This window comes from Eumetopias jubatus, unplaced genomic scaffold (assembly GCF_037043125.1).
Source record: "Eumetopias jubatus isolate StellerSeaLion01/CBP00866 unplaced genomic scaffold, mEumJub1_p1.0 scaffold_8, whole genome shotgun sequence".
Classification (NCBI taxonomy): domain Eukaryota; kingdom Metazoa; phylum Chordata; class Mammalia; order Carnivora; family Otariidae; genus Eumetopias; species Eumetopias jubatus.
In genome coordinates this window covers 14,802,270-14,820,555 of record NW_028274814.1, presented here as the reverse complement: position 1 = coordinate 14,820,555, position 18,286 = coordinate 14,802,270, and the positions used below count along the sequence as shown (strand labels likewise).

The 18,286-nt window shown below is 32.3% G+C and overlaps 1 protein-coding gene across 2 annotated transcripts in view; it reads right to left on the bottom strand.

Moving 5' to 3' along the window:
- DNAJC1 (DnaJ heat shock protein family (Hsp40) member C1) overlaps positions 1-18,286 on the bottom strand; it is a 228,608-nt gene that overhangs the window by 140,861 nt on the left and 69,461 nt on the right. For both annotated transcript variants that reach the window (XM_028114124.2, XM_028114125.2), the window contains exons 4-6: positions 12,631-12,796; positions 11,664-11,761; positions 10,592-10,685 (exon numbers count right to left, since the gene is read on the bottom strand). In XM_028114124.2, coding sequence (XP_027969925.1) covers positions 10,592-10,685; positions 11,664-11,761; positions 12,631-12,796 — 358 coding nt within the window. The remainder of the gene's footprint in view (positions 1-10,591; positions 10,686-11,663; positions 11,762-12,630; positions 12,797-18,286) is intronic.

Below are 18,286 nucleotides of genomic sequence, written 5' to 3'. Positions count from 1 at the left end.
CCCCCTAAAAAACTCAACCTGGAACACTATTATTTTCCTTAAGCCATATCAGTCATTTATTCCTTGACATGAATGAATGAATGCGCTTATTAGCTTCTTTGCAGACAGTAGTTTTTAATAGTAGGGAAAAGAAAAGGTCAGAAAGGCACTGGTCCCTTGAAGGGAGTAGGAAAGGTGGCACCATGCAAGAAAAAAGGGCACAGGTAAGTTATTCATGAGATGTGAAAGAAGGTAGGTTGAAATCAACCATCATGGTACAGTATAGTGAGATAAAATACAGGGAGTAAGAGGGCAGATTTGGGAACCAGACTACCTGAATTAAAGTCTCAGCTCTGCCATCTTAGAGCCTATATAACATTGAGCAAATTACTTCACTTAGTTTTGGGTGAATTATCTCATTCAGGAATGGGGATAATCACAGGGCTATTGTAAAGACCGAAGTGTTGATAAATGGGAAACACTTAGAATAACATCTTACACATAGGCCTTCTATATGTTACCTATTTTGATTATAACTTCATCCTTTTACCAAAAACCATATTCTGCACCACAAAGAGTGAGTTTTTCTGCTTCATACTTCACCAAAACTCCTCTGGCAGAATCCTGTATCTTCTTGCTTACATGATTTTCTTTACCTTTGGTACCGTCTCCATGCAAAAATCTTTTATTGGGTAATAGTAGCTTCTTCCTACTGGTCCTACCAAATCTGAGTATTTCTCTGCTAATGTGCTTCTTCCTGCTACAGCACAGAAGTCCACTAAAATCCCTCCTTAAAATTATCTGTTTGATCCAAAAATCACACTCATCTGAGGATCACTATGTACCTCATCACCTTAGCCTACTCTACCTAATTCCAAGAGTTTTAACACATTCCCTAGTTTCACTCACTGTTTTGTTCTAGGCCGAGAACGCTTTCTTCCCTCTGCTCCATTTCTAAGCATTCAAATGTTCCTCATCCTTTTTCTTTTCTTCACATCTTACTTGTATTTTCAAACTGTAAGTACAATATGCCTACTCCAGAAAGGCTTACTTCTTTAAGAAACCTATGATCTCAAATAGCTCTCCTGCATTCAACACTCTACATTGTTCCCACTCTCCTTGTGTGCAGTTTGGTGTACCGTACTTTAAGGTGCACTGACAAACTAAGACTTTAAGAAGAAAGTGATCAAATGGTGAGGAAGCTTGAAACTATTATACACAAAGAATGAAGCATGGAACACTACATAAAAAAAAAAGGGGGAATGGAGATAAGAAGATTAGAGATAACCTGGTAACTATCAGAGAATATCTTAAGGGTCATTACAGGAGAGAATGGTGTAACACCATATATGGTTCCAGAGACGGAAATTTTGATTTTGGATAAATACAAAGAAGAGTTTTCTAATAATTTAAACTACCTTAAAATGAAAGAGACTGACTTCAGAGATAATATTCAAGAAGAGACCAGGTGGCTATTATTTAAAGTATATTCTAAGGGAGAATCACGTATTCAAAAGGGGTTGAATAAGAGGAGTTGTTTTCCAGTATGGAGGTTCCTCAAAAAGTGAAAATTAGAGCTACCCTATGACCCCGCAATTGTACTACTGGGTATTTACCCCAAAGATACAAACGGAGTGATCCGAAGGGGCACCTGCACCCCAATGTTTATAGCAGCAATATCCACAATAGCTAAACTATGGAAAAAGCTCAGATGTCCACTGACAGATGAATGGATAAAGAAGATGTGGTACACACACACACACACAGGAATATTACACAGCCATCAGAAAATGAAATCGTGCCATTTGCAACAATGTGGATGGAACTAGAGGGTATTATGCTAACTGAAATAAGTCAATCAGAGAAAGACAATTATCATATGATCTCATTGATATGTGGAATTTAAGAAACAAGGCAGAGGATGATAGGGGAGGAGAGGAAAAAATGAAACAACATGAAACCAGAGAGGGAGACAAACCATAAGAGACTCTTAATCTTAGGAAACAAACTGAGGGTTGCTGGAGGGGAGGGGGGTGAGGGGATGGGGTGGCTGGGTGATGGACACTGGGGAGAGTATGTGTTGTAAACAGCACTAGGTATTATATTAGACTAATGAATCACAGACCTGTACCCCTGAAACAAATAATACATTATATGTTAATTAATTGAAGTTAAAAAATAAATAAGTAAATAAAAAAATAAAGGGGAAAAAAGAGAAAAAAAAAAGAGCAGTTGTTTTCAAACCCCCCCCCCCCCCATTCTTCATGAGTGGCTAATTCACGTCAATATACTTGTCAAGTAGAGAAAATAAAGTCTCATTTTGAGTCCAGAATAAGCCCCAGTTTACCTACACACAGAAAATTAGAATATCTTATAGATATAAACATCAATCTTTGTGGACACTGCCTGAAACATAATAGAAGCTTAATAAATATTCCATGAATGAATGAATGTTTACTCTAATCAATCAGGGCTCTGGACCGCTGAGGTTTAGCTCTGTAATATTGTATTAAAACTATGGGATTTACATGGTTCCAAACAGAAAGAGTTCCAATCCTCGAGGAGTTTATATTATAATCATTATGGATGGAACATGAGCAAAAGTTTTTACTTTAGAAGCAATTCTCCTAGTACTAGACAAAATTTTTTGAAGGGCTCAAAGCTTGTCTACATAGATATCAAGCAGGGAACTGATTTTACGTTATAGAACTATAGCCAACTTTAAGAATTTGCATGTTATGAGTATCCTCTGTATCTAATTGTAGAGCATGGCTCTTGCACAGAAGACATTAAGCAGTTATATTTATTTATGCTTATTTACTTAACCACTATTATATATGTTGTACCTTGTTAGGATATATGGAGATTATATGATAAGACAAGCAGCTGCCCTTAAGGCATATGTAAAAATAATTGAATAACCCAAAATTTGGAATATAACCTATGTGAGAACAGAGATTTTTGTGTTTTATTTATTTTTATTTATTTATTTATTTATTTATTTATTTTTTGTATTTCCAGGGCCTAGAGGAGCACCTGGCACATAATAAACAGGCACTCAATATTTGTTGAATGAATTACTGGAAGAGAGAATGAAGCTCACCCAACATTCTGTCTCCCCACATTTCCTTGTCCTCTTGAGATTAGGTTGAATCATGGCAGTAATTCTGAATGGGGCTTGGATGGAAATGTCATGTGTCATTTCAAACCAAAGAATCAAAAAGCTCGTGCAATCCTTCAGCTCTCTACTCATCCATCGTGAGGAAAGAGGCCACATGTTCCAGGTGGGTACGGTTGGAAGATGGTCAAGATGTCATTGTTCTGAGTCCCTGAATGGCTAGTTAGAGCAGAATGCCCTCTTTCCTATCAACCAGTGATAGACAAGTGGCATAAACTAGAAAAAAATTTTAAGCCACTGGATTTTCAGGATGATGTGTACCTTGCCACAGTCTATCCTTACTATAATACAAATAATAAGTGCTATGAAGTTAATACAGAGAATATACAATGGGAGTTTTCAACTGGCCTGGTCAGGAAAGGCTTCCTAATGATGAAGACCATTTATGTAAGCCTTGAAGATGTAATATTTTCAAGAATAGTGAGTTATGAGATGGAGGATATCTATATCAAAAGCTTTTCTTTTAACATTATTGACATAGTTCATTTGAGTGATAAAATAACATGCTGAGCTAGTACTATCTGCCATGTTTCAGTTTACTTTTACTTCTCCATATAAAGTTCAAAATATTAAACAACTGAAGGAAAACTTAGGAAAGAAAGGGGTTGATCTAGAGTGGTACAAACAGTGAACTGCTATCACCTATGCTATTGGACTAAGGAACATGGAAGTGCTCTGAGGACAGGTAACTACACAAGAGATGAAGGATGTTCCACTTCTTTTTTTGACTGTTGGCCAACACAAATCTCTTTCATTTGAAGCTTACATATAACCTTCAACATAGGAAAATACCAGAGGTACATTTCGGACAATCTGCTCACACAGTCATTTACTCCGTATCAAGTTTTGTTCTCCCCCTGGCTTAAACTACAATCTCAGAATTACAAATAATGTGTAATAAAATTACAATGAAGAACACAGGAAAAATTTTAAATTGTAGACTTTGAATAAGAGTCCAAATTTTTGTACAAACACTGAATTCACAAAAAAGTAATAAAATAAAAATAAAACAAAAACCCAGAAGCTATGCCTTCCTCTCCTGAGTCAGTGGTATTTAAAGAGATATAAGGCTAAGAGCTACTTTTTCCACTTGGGCTAAGAAACAGAAGAGACTACAGAAGTCATCTATTCAGCTCCAACTCAATGCAAGAATCCTTCTATAACTTTTATAATAATTACAATCAGCCTAAATACTCTGGTAGGGACTTTAAGATCAGACAGCTTACTCATTCAGTATAAAGTAGTTATCTAGCTAGTTATCCCACTATTGGGAAAATTTATTCTTTCTCAGCTTTTATATGTCTCATATTTTAATATTTATTTTCATTTGCTTTAAGTTTCATTTCTACCATTTAGTAGTTGTGTCACTTTGAGCAAACTGCCTCACCAATCTGAGTCTTAAGTTTTTATCTATAAAATATGGAATCAATGAGAATATATATCTCTAACATCTTACCTAACATTTTGTGTTTTTTTAAATCTTTTCTACATCTAGCAATAACCTACAGAACTCTACTTTATGTTCTGTCTTTGGACCTCCTACTACTTGTATCTTATGCCACCCCTTTCAGAGGGCAGAAGGAATGGAATCTTTGTCTTCTGTTGGGAGGTGTTTCCAATTTTCCTTTCTCTCTCTATCCTTCTGTAGCAGTAGAGTTTCAGCCTTACAAAAATTCAGACGTACTTTTCCATCCCTTTTCATTTGTTTGCATACTCCCTACATAAAGGATGTTTGTCTGAAAAGTTCTTTTAAAAAGTTCTTAGAGGACTAAAAGTAAACGTTTTCATCCCTTGGAGAATCTGTGTTTAACTCTGAGTAGAACAGGCAACTCAGCTTGCTACAATTGCCTCAAAGCCTTTTAGAAGCTTTTTTCCGTTGCTAATTAGCTGTGAATGTTTTGTTTATTTGGTTTCTGACAGAGCCCCAGCAAGCAGAAGCAAAGGGGCTAGAAAGGAAGGGCCCTGACTGTACAGAGAGTGACCTCCAGGCTTGTCTACAGTTGTAGTTTCCATGGGAGAAGCTTCTTGGGAGGGAGGATGCCTCCATTTACAGATAGTTCTATAAAGTATAATATTTCCAATACTCTCTTAGGCAACTTTCATTTTATTTTTTAAGGCAAAAGCCACAGGACTATAGATAAGATTCCTCTGTTTTCTCAGACACTGTTCCTAGACAACCTACAAATCCTGATAGGGGTGGAGCTATCCATGCTGGAAATTTCCTACAATGATTTTTAATTTAACTGTGTTCACATAAGATCAGCTTGGTAGTGAGAAAAGATGGGGCTGGGACTTAACAATGGGAAAAATTTACAACTTTAGGCAATGCACACATAAAGGAATTTTATATTTTACAAATTATGTAACTGAGAAATATAACATAGCAGTTAGAGAGAAACTTGAATGTTGAATTCCCACAGAATCAAACTATTAAGCAAATAAATTCTGAATACCTAAGACCTGTGTCATCTTAGAAAGTGTAGAGAACTATGAACACCATGATTTAGACTGGTAATCGCTTAGGATATTTGGCACTTACTGATTTTATATATGAGAAATTGGTGGTATTACCAATCTAAATTATTATGGGCCCAAATATATGAGACTCCAACACAGATAGGCACTGACAAAAATAAACTAAGTTATAAGGGTTAAACTGAAAATATGCACATGGTATATTTCAATAATTGTTTGCTACTTTCATGGTTATGAATATGTTTCAGAACATATATGATAAATCAAAAAATATCCAAGAAGGGCATTTTGGAGGCTAGAAAAATTTCTTGGGATTATAGGCTGAAATTAGCCAACACGGAAGACTGGTTTAGTCAGATTCCAAGAGAATGTGTATTCCCTTTGAAACTACCATGAGAACAGAAACACACTAGTAAGATACAAGTGTCACTAGGGCTAAACTTTTAATGTTAAAATTAAAATTCTAGGCTCAAAGTATACAATGCCTCTCTTGATACAGTCCAGGTTCCTTGTTATATTCTAATTCATATTCCAAGTCTTCTGTTGATCATTCCACTTGCTTTCTGCACTAAACACATTTTCTCAAGTTTTCCCAACTTCTTTGCATATAGTCATGCATTTAACTTTTCTCTAATGTTCTCTCATCGCTCTATGCACACACTAACCTTCCTTCTACTCATCAATTTACAAACACTCTCCACATTTTTTACTTTGGTTTCTCATCTGACTTTTTACTTTTCTGCATATGTGGGTACATGAATGATATGAAGTATACATTTTGCTAAATACATACATCTTTGCTTGGATATTTTCCAATCTGGGAAATGTCTGATATCTATTTAACATTATCAAATATTTTATATGTATCAAATATAATAGTTTTTAGTTTTTTGGTCTCATTCTTCTAGTCTATCAATTCTTGTAATTTTCCCATTATCTTTTTCAGAACAAAGGAAAGGAAAAAACCCCAGAGCTGGAGGTAATAAGGATCTTCTTGAAAAGCAAAGGAAGCTATCAAAGATATACCTTTATCTCTACCCAGTCTGATCACAGAACAACTTTGGGTCTTTTCTGCCCATTATGTACTGTTACTTTTCCACTCCTAACATTATGTATGTGTCTTTGACAGATGTGTGTGATGGAAATACTTTGCTGTCTAATCAATAAACTTTATTCTGTCTAAATGTCCGTTATAGATTCCCCATATCAGATTTATCTATTAGAGTATAAATTCCTGAATGGTTATATACAGAGTTGGAGAGCTGGGATATAGGCTTAGATGATAGTAATGGGCTATGTGATACCTTTTTTTAAATAAAAAGCAGTTGTATGATGTTTTTCTTAGGGCTCTTTCAGCCTTAACGCAGAATGATTGTATGGGAATTACTGTATCTATGAAATCATTTTTGTATACTACCTACTACACAAAGTGGGCACTTCATTGTCAATGGTCTATTCATCTTTCAAGACTCAATTCAAGTGGCTCCTCTTTGTAGTTTTCCTTGGTCATTCTAAATAGAGACAATCTTACTCATCTGATCATCTACAGAAGTCTTTTGTTTATATGACATACGTGAAGATTATATACCATATTATATTATAATTATTTTAATTCATGTATTATAATCTCTACCTGACTATAAGGTCCCAGAAGGCATATCATCTCAATGGCCCGTTAATAGTGCCTTGTTCTGATATGTTTAATAAATTTTTACTGAACTGGCTAACCTGTTTCTCTAAATAAATAACTTAGAAGAAGCTTTACACATCAAATACTGTTGTAAATATTGTCATTTGTAATTTTTTGTCAGAGGGATAGAAAATAATTTAGGTAAATTAATCAGGTAATAAGAAGTTTTCTTAGGGATCTTAGATGCCCAGTAATAAACAGTGAACTTAGGAGCATAAGCTGAACCAGAACTGCCACTTTTCCAACTCCCACTGGATAACCATTTATGTATATAAAGTACAATAAAGGAATGGGTATTTAGAGGAAGAATAGGAGGAAAGAAGTTGGAGATGAAGAGCTGTTGATATGACAAGGAAAAATTTAAGTACAGATCTGGCTAGTGTAAAGGCCATTTGCTGGAAGTCTCTGAGTCTCCCACTTTCAGTTTGGACCCTGCTTCTTATCCGATAGCTCCATACTTATACAGAATCCTTGCAGACCAGTTTTAATGAATTTCACAAAAGTCAAAGGATTCACACACAGAAGTAAAATTCTCTTAACTGATACCTGCTTATCTAACTTCTGAATGCTTAATAGGAGCTGGATAATATTAGCTCTTAAACTTGTCTGTGTCAGTGATACTTGTTATTGTAATTATATGATTCAATTTAAGTATTATATAAAAAAAGGTGAAAAGTAAGTAGAAAAAGAGTTGTTTCTACGAAAACCAAGTAGATGCTTTGGGAAGCTCAATAAAAGAGTTGCTAAAAATGCTGTTAACTAGATAGAAGTCCGTCAGTTATGAAAGACAGGAAGTCATTAAACTCTGTAAGGATTATACAATTATACTGCTTTGTAAGAGTCTAGTTTAACTCTTCTTTAAAGAAATCAACTGGAAGTTCATCCCTAAAGAAACCAAGATTATAGATGCAGTATATGCAAGAAAAAATAAAACAATGGCCCTATATCACAAGAGTGGTGAATACAGGTAAAGTACATGCTTAAAATGTTTAAGGTCCTATGTATCATTTTTATACTCAGAGCTCGAGTAGAGCTCTTTTTTGACCACTGTACCAATTACCAACCCAGACTGCTTTAGGTAAGGAGGGCTTCTTCTCAATTTCATAAATATCTTATTTAAGACCTCATAGAAGTATCACATCAAAACTTTAGTACTGTGGATAAGGCATATGTACTCACATTACACAATTTTATGGGTGATAAATTAATACAAAGGTTACAGTAGACTGAAGAAAAAAAAAAGGAGACAAAAATCTAATCCTAAAAGCAACTACTCAGTATTGCTTTGCTCAAGCTTTCTATGTTTATCAATCTGCAATACTTTCACTTTCACAGTTTGTATCAGAATCTACTATATTATTTTGTTAGTGAACATGAAAAAAAACGAATCTTACTTCCTCGAAGCAGAATTAAAATAGCAAGTATTTGCTTAAAAAAAAAAGAGCATTGTCTTATTTTTCTCCTTGGAATGAATTTATCAGAAAGAAAAAAATTACAGCAAAATTTATGAGTTAGATTTACAAAGGTTTTAAAAATCTAATGCCTACCATCTCAAAACTGAAAGCAACAGGTATCACCAAGTAAGTAAAAACTTTAAAATTCAAACTGATCCAACAGCTTAAGAAAGCAGAGTCGCTAAAGAGACTAAAATTTTTTTGTAAAATTCCTAATTTCTGTAACTTTTAAAAAAATATATGGTGAGGCAACACAATGTTAGTTCTAGATACCACAGGGAGATAATTTAAAATAATAACTTATAAATCTAAGCCATCTTAATATATTGGTTCTATTTTTGCAAATCACTCTGCATGCTAACCAGGAAATATGTTAATTTTACCAAATAAATGTTGTTTCAAATGGCTTAGTTTAAAATTACAAAGAAGTGTTTCAACTGACATTTTATGTGATATTCTATTTACTCTGCCTCATGACTATAAATTCATCTACACTCTGGTTTGCCTATTGCAAATTCTAAAGCAAAAAAACCCAAAACCCAAAACCCAAAAACCACTCTTAAAAAAACATGAAAATACATGTCCTAAAATATTTTTTGGTCACATTTTCACATATACATACTGGTATGGTAAATATACTTTACCTCTCTCTTATTAAGACATACATAGCATACAAGGATTGTGGGTTTTTATTCAAATAAATAATATGCTAAACAACTTATAAACAAAAGCTTTTAAATTACCAAAATACTGTAATTTTCTCTATTAGAAAGAAACAAAATATATGAATCTGTAAGCAATAACTACTAAGATGAACTATTTTGATGGAAGACTGGTAAATAATTTCACAAAGGCTAGAAAGAAACACACTAGTGATTTTTATTTCATTTTCCCTTCTAACAAAAAATTTTTATTATACGAGGAAGAAAGAGAATAAAATGCAGAAGTTGGAGTGATTCATTTCCTTAAATGATTAGGAAGAACAACTCTGATATGTGAAAAGAAGTGGGTAGAACTGGGTAGGAATTCTGTCTCTTTTTTTTCTAAACATTTTCTGAAATGAAACACTTCCTCCCCAAAATTACAACTTAACCTCAAAATTTGTACACCCAAAATATTACATATACTTTTAAATGTTATGTTTAGGTGTTGGGAATTTTCTAACCAGATGTGATAATTAATATTAGCAAAGCAATAATTTAATAAAATCTGGTTTGGTATGTTGAATATTAAAAAAATAAGAGAAGTTGCCATAATATGATATAGACCCACATTCTATTGTTTGACCAAGACTGACTAGCAACAGAAACTGATTACCAATATAAGATAAAATACCTCACTCCTCTTAAAGTTGCAAATAAAATGGAAAGCAATATATATTTTTGCAAAATTACACAAATGTTCATGTAAAGGTGTTTTTTTTTTTTTTTTATACTGTGTTCTTAAATGCTATTAAAATAATGGGTGACAGGCTCTTTGAGTCCTGTTCTTCTTTTCTGGATACGCCTTAAATGATTACAGTGAATTAAATTTTTATTGCTCTTTTACCTGTCCTAATGATAGTATTTTTTTCCTTTTTCTAATGTCTTGGAATTCTAAGGTGTTCTAAAAGCAATGTCAGAGACAGTTATAGGAATAGATACCTAAATAATTTTAGAACTATTCTAAATAGGTTTACACTTATATCAATTCAATCAGCATTATAAAGCATCCACTGTATATCAGCACTCAGATAGCAGACATGGGCATAAATTATTTCATGAATAATTAAAATGAAAGCATCTAATATTATATGAAAGAGGAGATATACTTTACCTGGATTAGATGAGGCAATGCTTTTAGTGTAAGGCAAAACCAAATTCCCAGCTTGCATGGAAGCAAATCATGCCATTGTGGTTTTGTCAGTAATCTAAAGGGAAAACACAAAAACAAAAACAAAGAAGCAAAATATAGAAAGAAAGGTGGGAGACAAATATTTTTATAAAGATCATGAATTCTGTTATGAATGCCTGTTTCAACAAAAGTACAAAGAAATTTTTCAATGTAATCCTTATGACAGTTATCACTACATTTGAGGTATTTTATCATGAAATACGTTAGTTACAACAAATGCAACATGTATAACAACTAAGAGCATCTAGGCTAAGATTTTGGGGAAGGAGACTCCTAAACAAGTTATAAAGATAAAGAAACAAAAGGCCTCTTTCTAACCTGGACTTTTCATCAGTTCTGCAAAATGAATTCTTAAACCTTATGATTACTTCAGCTATAAAAGACTAAACATCATCAGAGTGTTCCCAAGTGCTGACAAGCAGATATGAAGACTGTAGCATAAACAAACCAATACATAAAAATTAATGTCATTTGCAGTTCACTGAAGCATTACTCACTGATGTCATCAGAACAGAAGACAGACAGAATAGTCTCTGATCTCCATCTCACATTGATCCAGTTCCTGCCCTGCTGTGTGAACTATTTAAACCCTTTATTTCTTTTTATGAATCGATATTAGAAATGGTATCTTTCTGAGTGTACTGCATTTCATTGCCTTTCTACATATTGTCACTTCTGAGCTAAACACAAAGTGATAGATTCTTCTAGGAATACTTTATTTCTAAAGTTCAGTATAAAAATTTCAAACGACAAGAATTTGGGGGTTTGATTACTTAAATATATATTAACATTTCCCAAGGGGAAAAAAAACCTGTGGAACTTTTGTCTAAGATTAGAATTTATTTCATAAACTATGGCACAGTACTAATCTTTTAAAAAACCTACTACAGATGTAAATATTACATATCTGAAATGAATATATATATTAAGTTGAATAATATTAAAGACATTTTAAAACAGTTTCAAATTACAAAATATTTTTACATGCTCCCACCTTTCATTTTTTTCTGAAGCACCAAGTTTTGATACATCCACACTCTTGCTGCCTGTCTTTTTTTTCTTTTCTCTTTTTTTTCTACTAAGCAGTTCATCCTTAATGTGGAAAGAATTATGGTTACAGGTTATCATTAACATGTACTCTTCAAATGTTATCAAGAGTCTTCTGTGAAGGGTAAACATTATAGAAGAACATTTATGCAAATGTATGTAGGGTCCAACATGATTAAGTAAAATCATCAATCTTTAACAATAACTGTTGCCATGGCATCCAGTCCTTAAACACACATGAAGTTCAGCACTGTCAGTCATGTGTATCTCCATAGCAATCAAAGTTTTCTAAGAAGAGAAAGCATTCAACTTACTTTTTCTCATTCATCCAACTTTAATAATGTCACTTCAAAAAGAATGAGTAAACAGATGCTAATTTATGAATACTGATAAATATGTTTGATTATCTTTAGCACATAAATAAAAATCCAGAGCTGAATAAACTATGTAATGGTATGTTAAAATAAGAAAAGTATAATTTTTTAACCAAGTGATCTCTGAAATTAAACAATTATACTCATTTCAAGTCTTGTATTTAGTTAAAACCTTTTAAAGTAAACATACTTTATATGACAAAAATTTCTAAAATCATTTTTACATAAAAAATTTTCTGTTTAGAAGGTGACAATTAAGAAAATGTGACTTTACCTTCTAACTATCAGCTAGATATTTGGGCCTTCACAAAATTTTATGACAAACTCAAATGCCATATTTTTAAAAAAGAAGCATTTTTTTTCTTATGTCACGGGTTCTTCTTGACTTAGAAACACATCAAACACTAAATACTGAGTAGAAAACTTTTAGGATAAGGAGTATATATAGAAAAATTGAAATTTTTATCAGTTGAGAAATAAAATGTCTGAAATTCCATATAAAATTAAGGCTAGGCCATTTGATTTATTACCAATACTTACCAGTTGTTTTTCCAGGTAGATTGACCAAACCACAGCATAATGACCCACTGTGAGAATAATGAACAAAAGTAATGCCAGCTCAGCATTGCTCATTTTTCTCACCCGCCTGTAGTAGAATACAGGCTGTCGCCAATCTGGAAGTCCATTGATCAGAATATCATCATACCTACAGTAGCAAATACAACAGTTTTTCATGGGAAGTTTAAAATAAAAGCAAAAAAATTAATTTATGCCTATATTTAAAAAGAGGAAAGAGAAAAGAACTTCTCCAAAATATGTAAGATTTATGTAGATTATTAGCACTACAATGGTCTATAAATTCAAAACACTGTATATAGTACAGTCACAGACAACCTTCCAAAAGATACACAGTGATATACTGTGGATACTAGACCCTGTGTTTAACAGCACCCCAATGATGTGACTTCTGGAATGACAACTAAACTAAAGGAGCTATATAATCTACTTCTTTATCACAGTCTGCGGTAAAGACCCCACCATAGAAGTCAGCAACAAAAGGAAAGATCTCAATGGAAGAAAAATCAAGATAAGAGCTCTGTTTGTTACCATGAATTATATATTAATTGAACCGAATTCAGGATAAATTTTTCTAGTCAGTGCTATTATTTCCAACCCTGTTGGAAATATTTATATATATTATTTTATCAAAGCTTCTTCATGATTAGAAACCTATGAGTACCTTTTAATTTTGTATTGCTCAAATTCCTTTAAAGGATAAAAAGTTTCCAAATTAGAAAGAGATGGGAAACAACCAGTGTTTATGTCAGATTTCTCAATAAAACTGTTTATTTGTAAACATTTAAGTGGCAATTTCCTCATTTTTGGCTTTGCTGGAGGGAAAGAACATAATACAAGCTTTCCTAGTAATGCATTTTAAATCAGCTTTCTTTAGAATAAAATTTCAGCTGAACTGAAATTTACCTGTCAGACCATTACAAAGACATATATTTTTAAGGTTAAAAATCAGGAGTAACATTTATGACTGTAAAACTCAAAATGGTCACACACAAACACTGTATGTTCAAAACACACAACCTGTTAATCTTAATTGAACACAACTCATTAAATATTCTAATCACACTATTTCTCGAATTAAATCTTCACTGAAAGGCCTAATTTGGTGCAACACATTGACCAAAATATTTTAATTAAAAATATTCTGAGTTAGTCGCAGGCCTAATTACAGGAATAGAAATAGGGCCTATATTGTCAGGCAGGTCAGTAGAACTCAGTAGTAGGTTTTTCTCAAGTAAATTGACCGATCTAGGAATAATAGCGCAGCTGCTAAACTGCCAGTCTTGACATGTAAATCAATTTAAATGCAACAACTGCAGTAGCTACTTTGATAGTTATTAAATTGATACCTTGGAGATATGCTTAAAAAAAATAAGCAAAGGATTTATTATAGGCAACTTCTTTTTTCAGTAGAAAAATACTGGTTACAAATTCAAAATATATTTTATTAGCAAATCTGGAAAACCTAACATTTAGATCAACTTAGATTATTAATAATAATGGCAGATCAGAATAACCTGTGTTCAAAGCGAAAGACATTAATTAGTACTAAACTCTTAAAAGGCAATGTGTAATGTACAAGAGTATACAGATTAAAATATGGCTGTGTAGTAGCTAGACCAGACAAAATTTGATGTTAAATATTCTCCTTTTTAAATATGCATAGCAATTCTTGAACACTATAATATCAAGATAAAATAATATGATTTCATCAAAAACTATCATCCTGTCCTCAAAAGTGTGTTTCAATTTATCTTTGTATGAACTGACTCAGTTTAAATTAGAAATGGATTGGCAAAATGTTGCAGGATTACAACATTTGAATGAAGGCCAATGAGTGTTAAATCCTGAATTTATTCTAAATCTATATTCTACTCCAGATTTGTTCAGGGAGAAAGAGGTGAATATAAAAATCACTATTTCCAGCTAATCTGTCCCATGAAATAACTTATGAAAAGTGGTTATTAATAAAGGACATCTCAGGAAATGGTGACAATTCCCTAAGAGCATTAAGTATTAAATTTGTTTTAGATAAAAAATGTATTGGAAGAAAACATAACTAAACTCATAGCTATGAATCTCATCCTACATATTTTATCATCATCATTGTTGAAATGCCATGTATCTATTAATAGCTACTCGTTTCTACCCCACATACAAGTTGTATATAGTGTACAGCCAAATTCAAGACAGCAAAACCTCATGCACTGAACACATTAAACAGAACCAGATATTTACTAAGCTATGTCTGCCACTCTAAACAACAGTCTCCAAGGATTAAGCTTAGAATCAATGCTCTATTGATTTTACTATCAATGAACATTATGGCTCACACGACTGGCCATTTTAAGGGAAGATAGCTTCTATTATAGTTCACTTTTTTAGAATATATGCTGTTAAGAGATAAATCACTGCTTTCCTGAAACACTGAAAAATAAAGATATTTCTTAAAATATACAGACTATAGTCATAGTTATTTAAGAAAAAATGTGTTGAGAACACATAAAATTTAAAACATCACTGTGTTTTGCTTTTTCTATATTTTAACACATAACACTGTTAAAATGTTCTGTAATTCAGCTCATACAAACTGCTCTGAATAATCTGTTAAAACTAGATTAAGAATGTACACACATATCATTATGTTATAAAAAAATACAAAAGTAAATATGTGTGATGAAAATATCACTAATGCAAAAAATGATACGGAATTATAAAGGCTATTATCTTAGAAATTAAAACACTGATTAATCAATACCATATTCAACATATGATTTAATATAGGTTTGATTTTCTTAAAATGTACATGATAAACATAAAATAACGGTTACATAATCATTAGTGAGTTTCATTCTACAATCTCAATTTATCAAATATATTTAGCTGGAAAGCAAATATATAAACACTGGAAAGCAAATAAATCTAAGAATATTTAAATTACCAACAGAAAAAATTTTATGTAAATACAAAATATTCTCATATTTTGAAATATAAAACTATGAAACTAAAATAGAAAACATATCTATTATGAAAATAAATATTTAAATAATTCTAGAATTTGCCTAAATTGTGAATTTCCCATCATACAAAGTTTGAATTTTTAGTTTAAAACAATAACAACAATATCCATTTAGGTCACATTTTGAACCCAAGAGTAAAAATTAATTACACAAAGATCATAAACAGGAAACACATCTAAATTAATCGATCTTACTCTCCTTTAAAAATGTATATATATATATGCCAAAACTTGTGGTATAGAGCACTTTATATATTCCATATAACAGGTATCTTATATCTTCTAATTAGAGAAGGTACTAAGAGTTCTTATTCTCAGGTTAATGTTTATTTTTCTTCAAACACACCTATAATCAAATTTAGAATAATGAGGTAATGGATTTGTAAATAAAACATGATTTTATTTAGTAAACTAAAAAAAAATTAAACTTTTACAAATATAGTACCATAAAATATACAAACCCTCCCCTGCAAATTTAAAGTTGCACAACTGGGTTAGCAAAATAATACTGGTTAAAAATTTATAATAGATTTTAAATAAAAGTAATATACTAATATTACTAAAGCACAATCTAGTGTATATATGTAATGACTAGTATCTACTTGGTACTTTTTTCAGCTAACACTTAGGGCACTTGTACAGAAATTTATGTCAGAATAAAACTGAGTTGTTGTTCCCCAAAATAAGCAAATTACCTGGGAGTTTAGAAAAGGCTGCTATACCTTCCATATGCTAACCAGACAAACTTGTTATTTTCATACTATAGTCTATGTTTTGGGGAGAAAAAAAAAGGCTTAGAAGTTCATTCACAATCTTACTCCTAGGAATCTATTCAAGAGAAATAAAGAAAAATATCTGTTCACACAAAGACTTGTATGTGAATATTCATAGCAGCATTGCTCATCATAGCCCAAAAGTGGAAAAAACTTAAATGTCTATTACTTGGTGAACAGATAAACAAAAGTGGTATATGATATGGAATATTACTCAGCAATAAAAAAGAGTTAACTACTGGTATATGCTACAATATGGATGTGCCCCAAAAAGATTATCATAGAAAGAAGCCAGATGCAAAAGAGTACACTTTACATGATTTCATTAATAGGAGAGGCCCAGAAAAGAAATTTATAAACACAGAAAGGAGATCAGTGACTGCTTGGGTCTGGGATCAGAGTGGGGATTGCCTGCCAACCGGCTTGAGGGAATGTTTGGAGGTGACGGAAATGTTCTAAAACTGGACTGTGGTGTTTGCACGACTCTGTAAATTTATTAAAAATCATTGACTTGTACACTTAAAATAGCTGACTTCTACGGTATGCAAATTATACCTAAATAAGGCAGTTTAAAAATTGTTTGCCTTTTCCTTAAAAAGAAAAAAAAGGTTATCCAGTTTATCTACTTCATTGCTATTCTCTTTCCTGCCAAAATTAAAGAATGCACTTGATTTCAGTGAAAACACAATTACTCATAAGGGAAATAGAGAAACATACAGGACAATTTTCCAAATTGCAAATTCCTGGGAGGTTACACATTTAAAAGTACTTATTTAATGAATATTTATAATAAATAATTGTGATACCAAAGAGCATTTTTTAATACCAGTATAAGATAATCTTCCTTTAGAAGATATAAATGACTACTGGGTTTTTCTTCCCAAAGGAATTAGAAACATTAGGTAATTGTCTAGAGAGGTGCATTTCTCCTATATGTTTAAATACACATAGGTCACCTGGCCTCAGGCGCAAGCTTTAGAGAAGTGATTCTCAGTTGATTAGTTAAGATTTTTGCCTCAAGGAAAACCAGTTACCAAAGAGTTACTTGTGCCTCAAGGGGTATAAATACTACAGCTGTTTGTGTAACTGTCAGATCCATTTTTTTTCTACTAACACTGTAAAAAAATTGCAAAGGGAATGAATCCTAAAAAGAAAATGTTAGAAACATTTATGTTAATGAAGAAACATTTTATACAGAAGAAGTGATTTGTTCTGTAAAGATATAAATGATTTTTCAGGAACTGAAAGAAATTGTTACAAAGTTTACTGACTTTTAAGATAACAACAAACAAAAAGACAAAATCTGATGCCAAAGACATAGGGAAACTAAATAAAGCTATCTTTACAGACACATTCTTGATGTGTGAAATAAAACTAGGGGCTCAGTGAGAGAAACCAACTAGAAAATATGCACAGAATGACCAACACTTCTTTCAACACACTTCTAGGACTCTTTCAACACTATGGATTATCTCAAACCAGAGGAATGTCTGCTATGGTATCTGGACCAATGCCAGCCCTTGTTATAAAGCAAAGAACACTTACAGAGAATATCTTGAGTCCTTGCTTTGCAATCTGACTAACTGAGGTATTCAAATTAAAGAATTACGATAAGAAGAGTAGTAGCTAACATTTTAGGATATAGAATAATTCCAGATAATATATCTGAAGAATTTTTTTTTTTTTAAAGAAAAACTAGTCTGTACTAGTCTAGAATAGAAAATATCAGTCTGTATCACACATTATAAAGTGTTTTGGGAAATTTTTGCTTCAAGTGTGTGTATGTGTACGTGTGTTCTGAGGCATCATGCGAAACATGCTTTTTTCC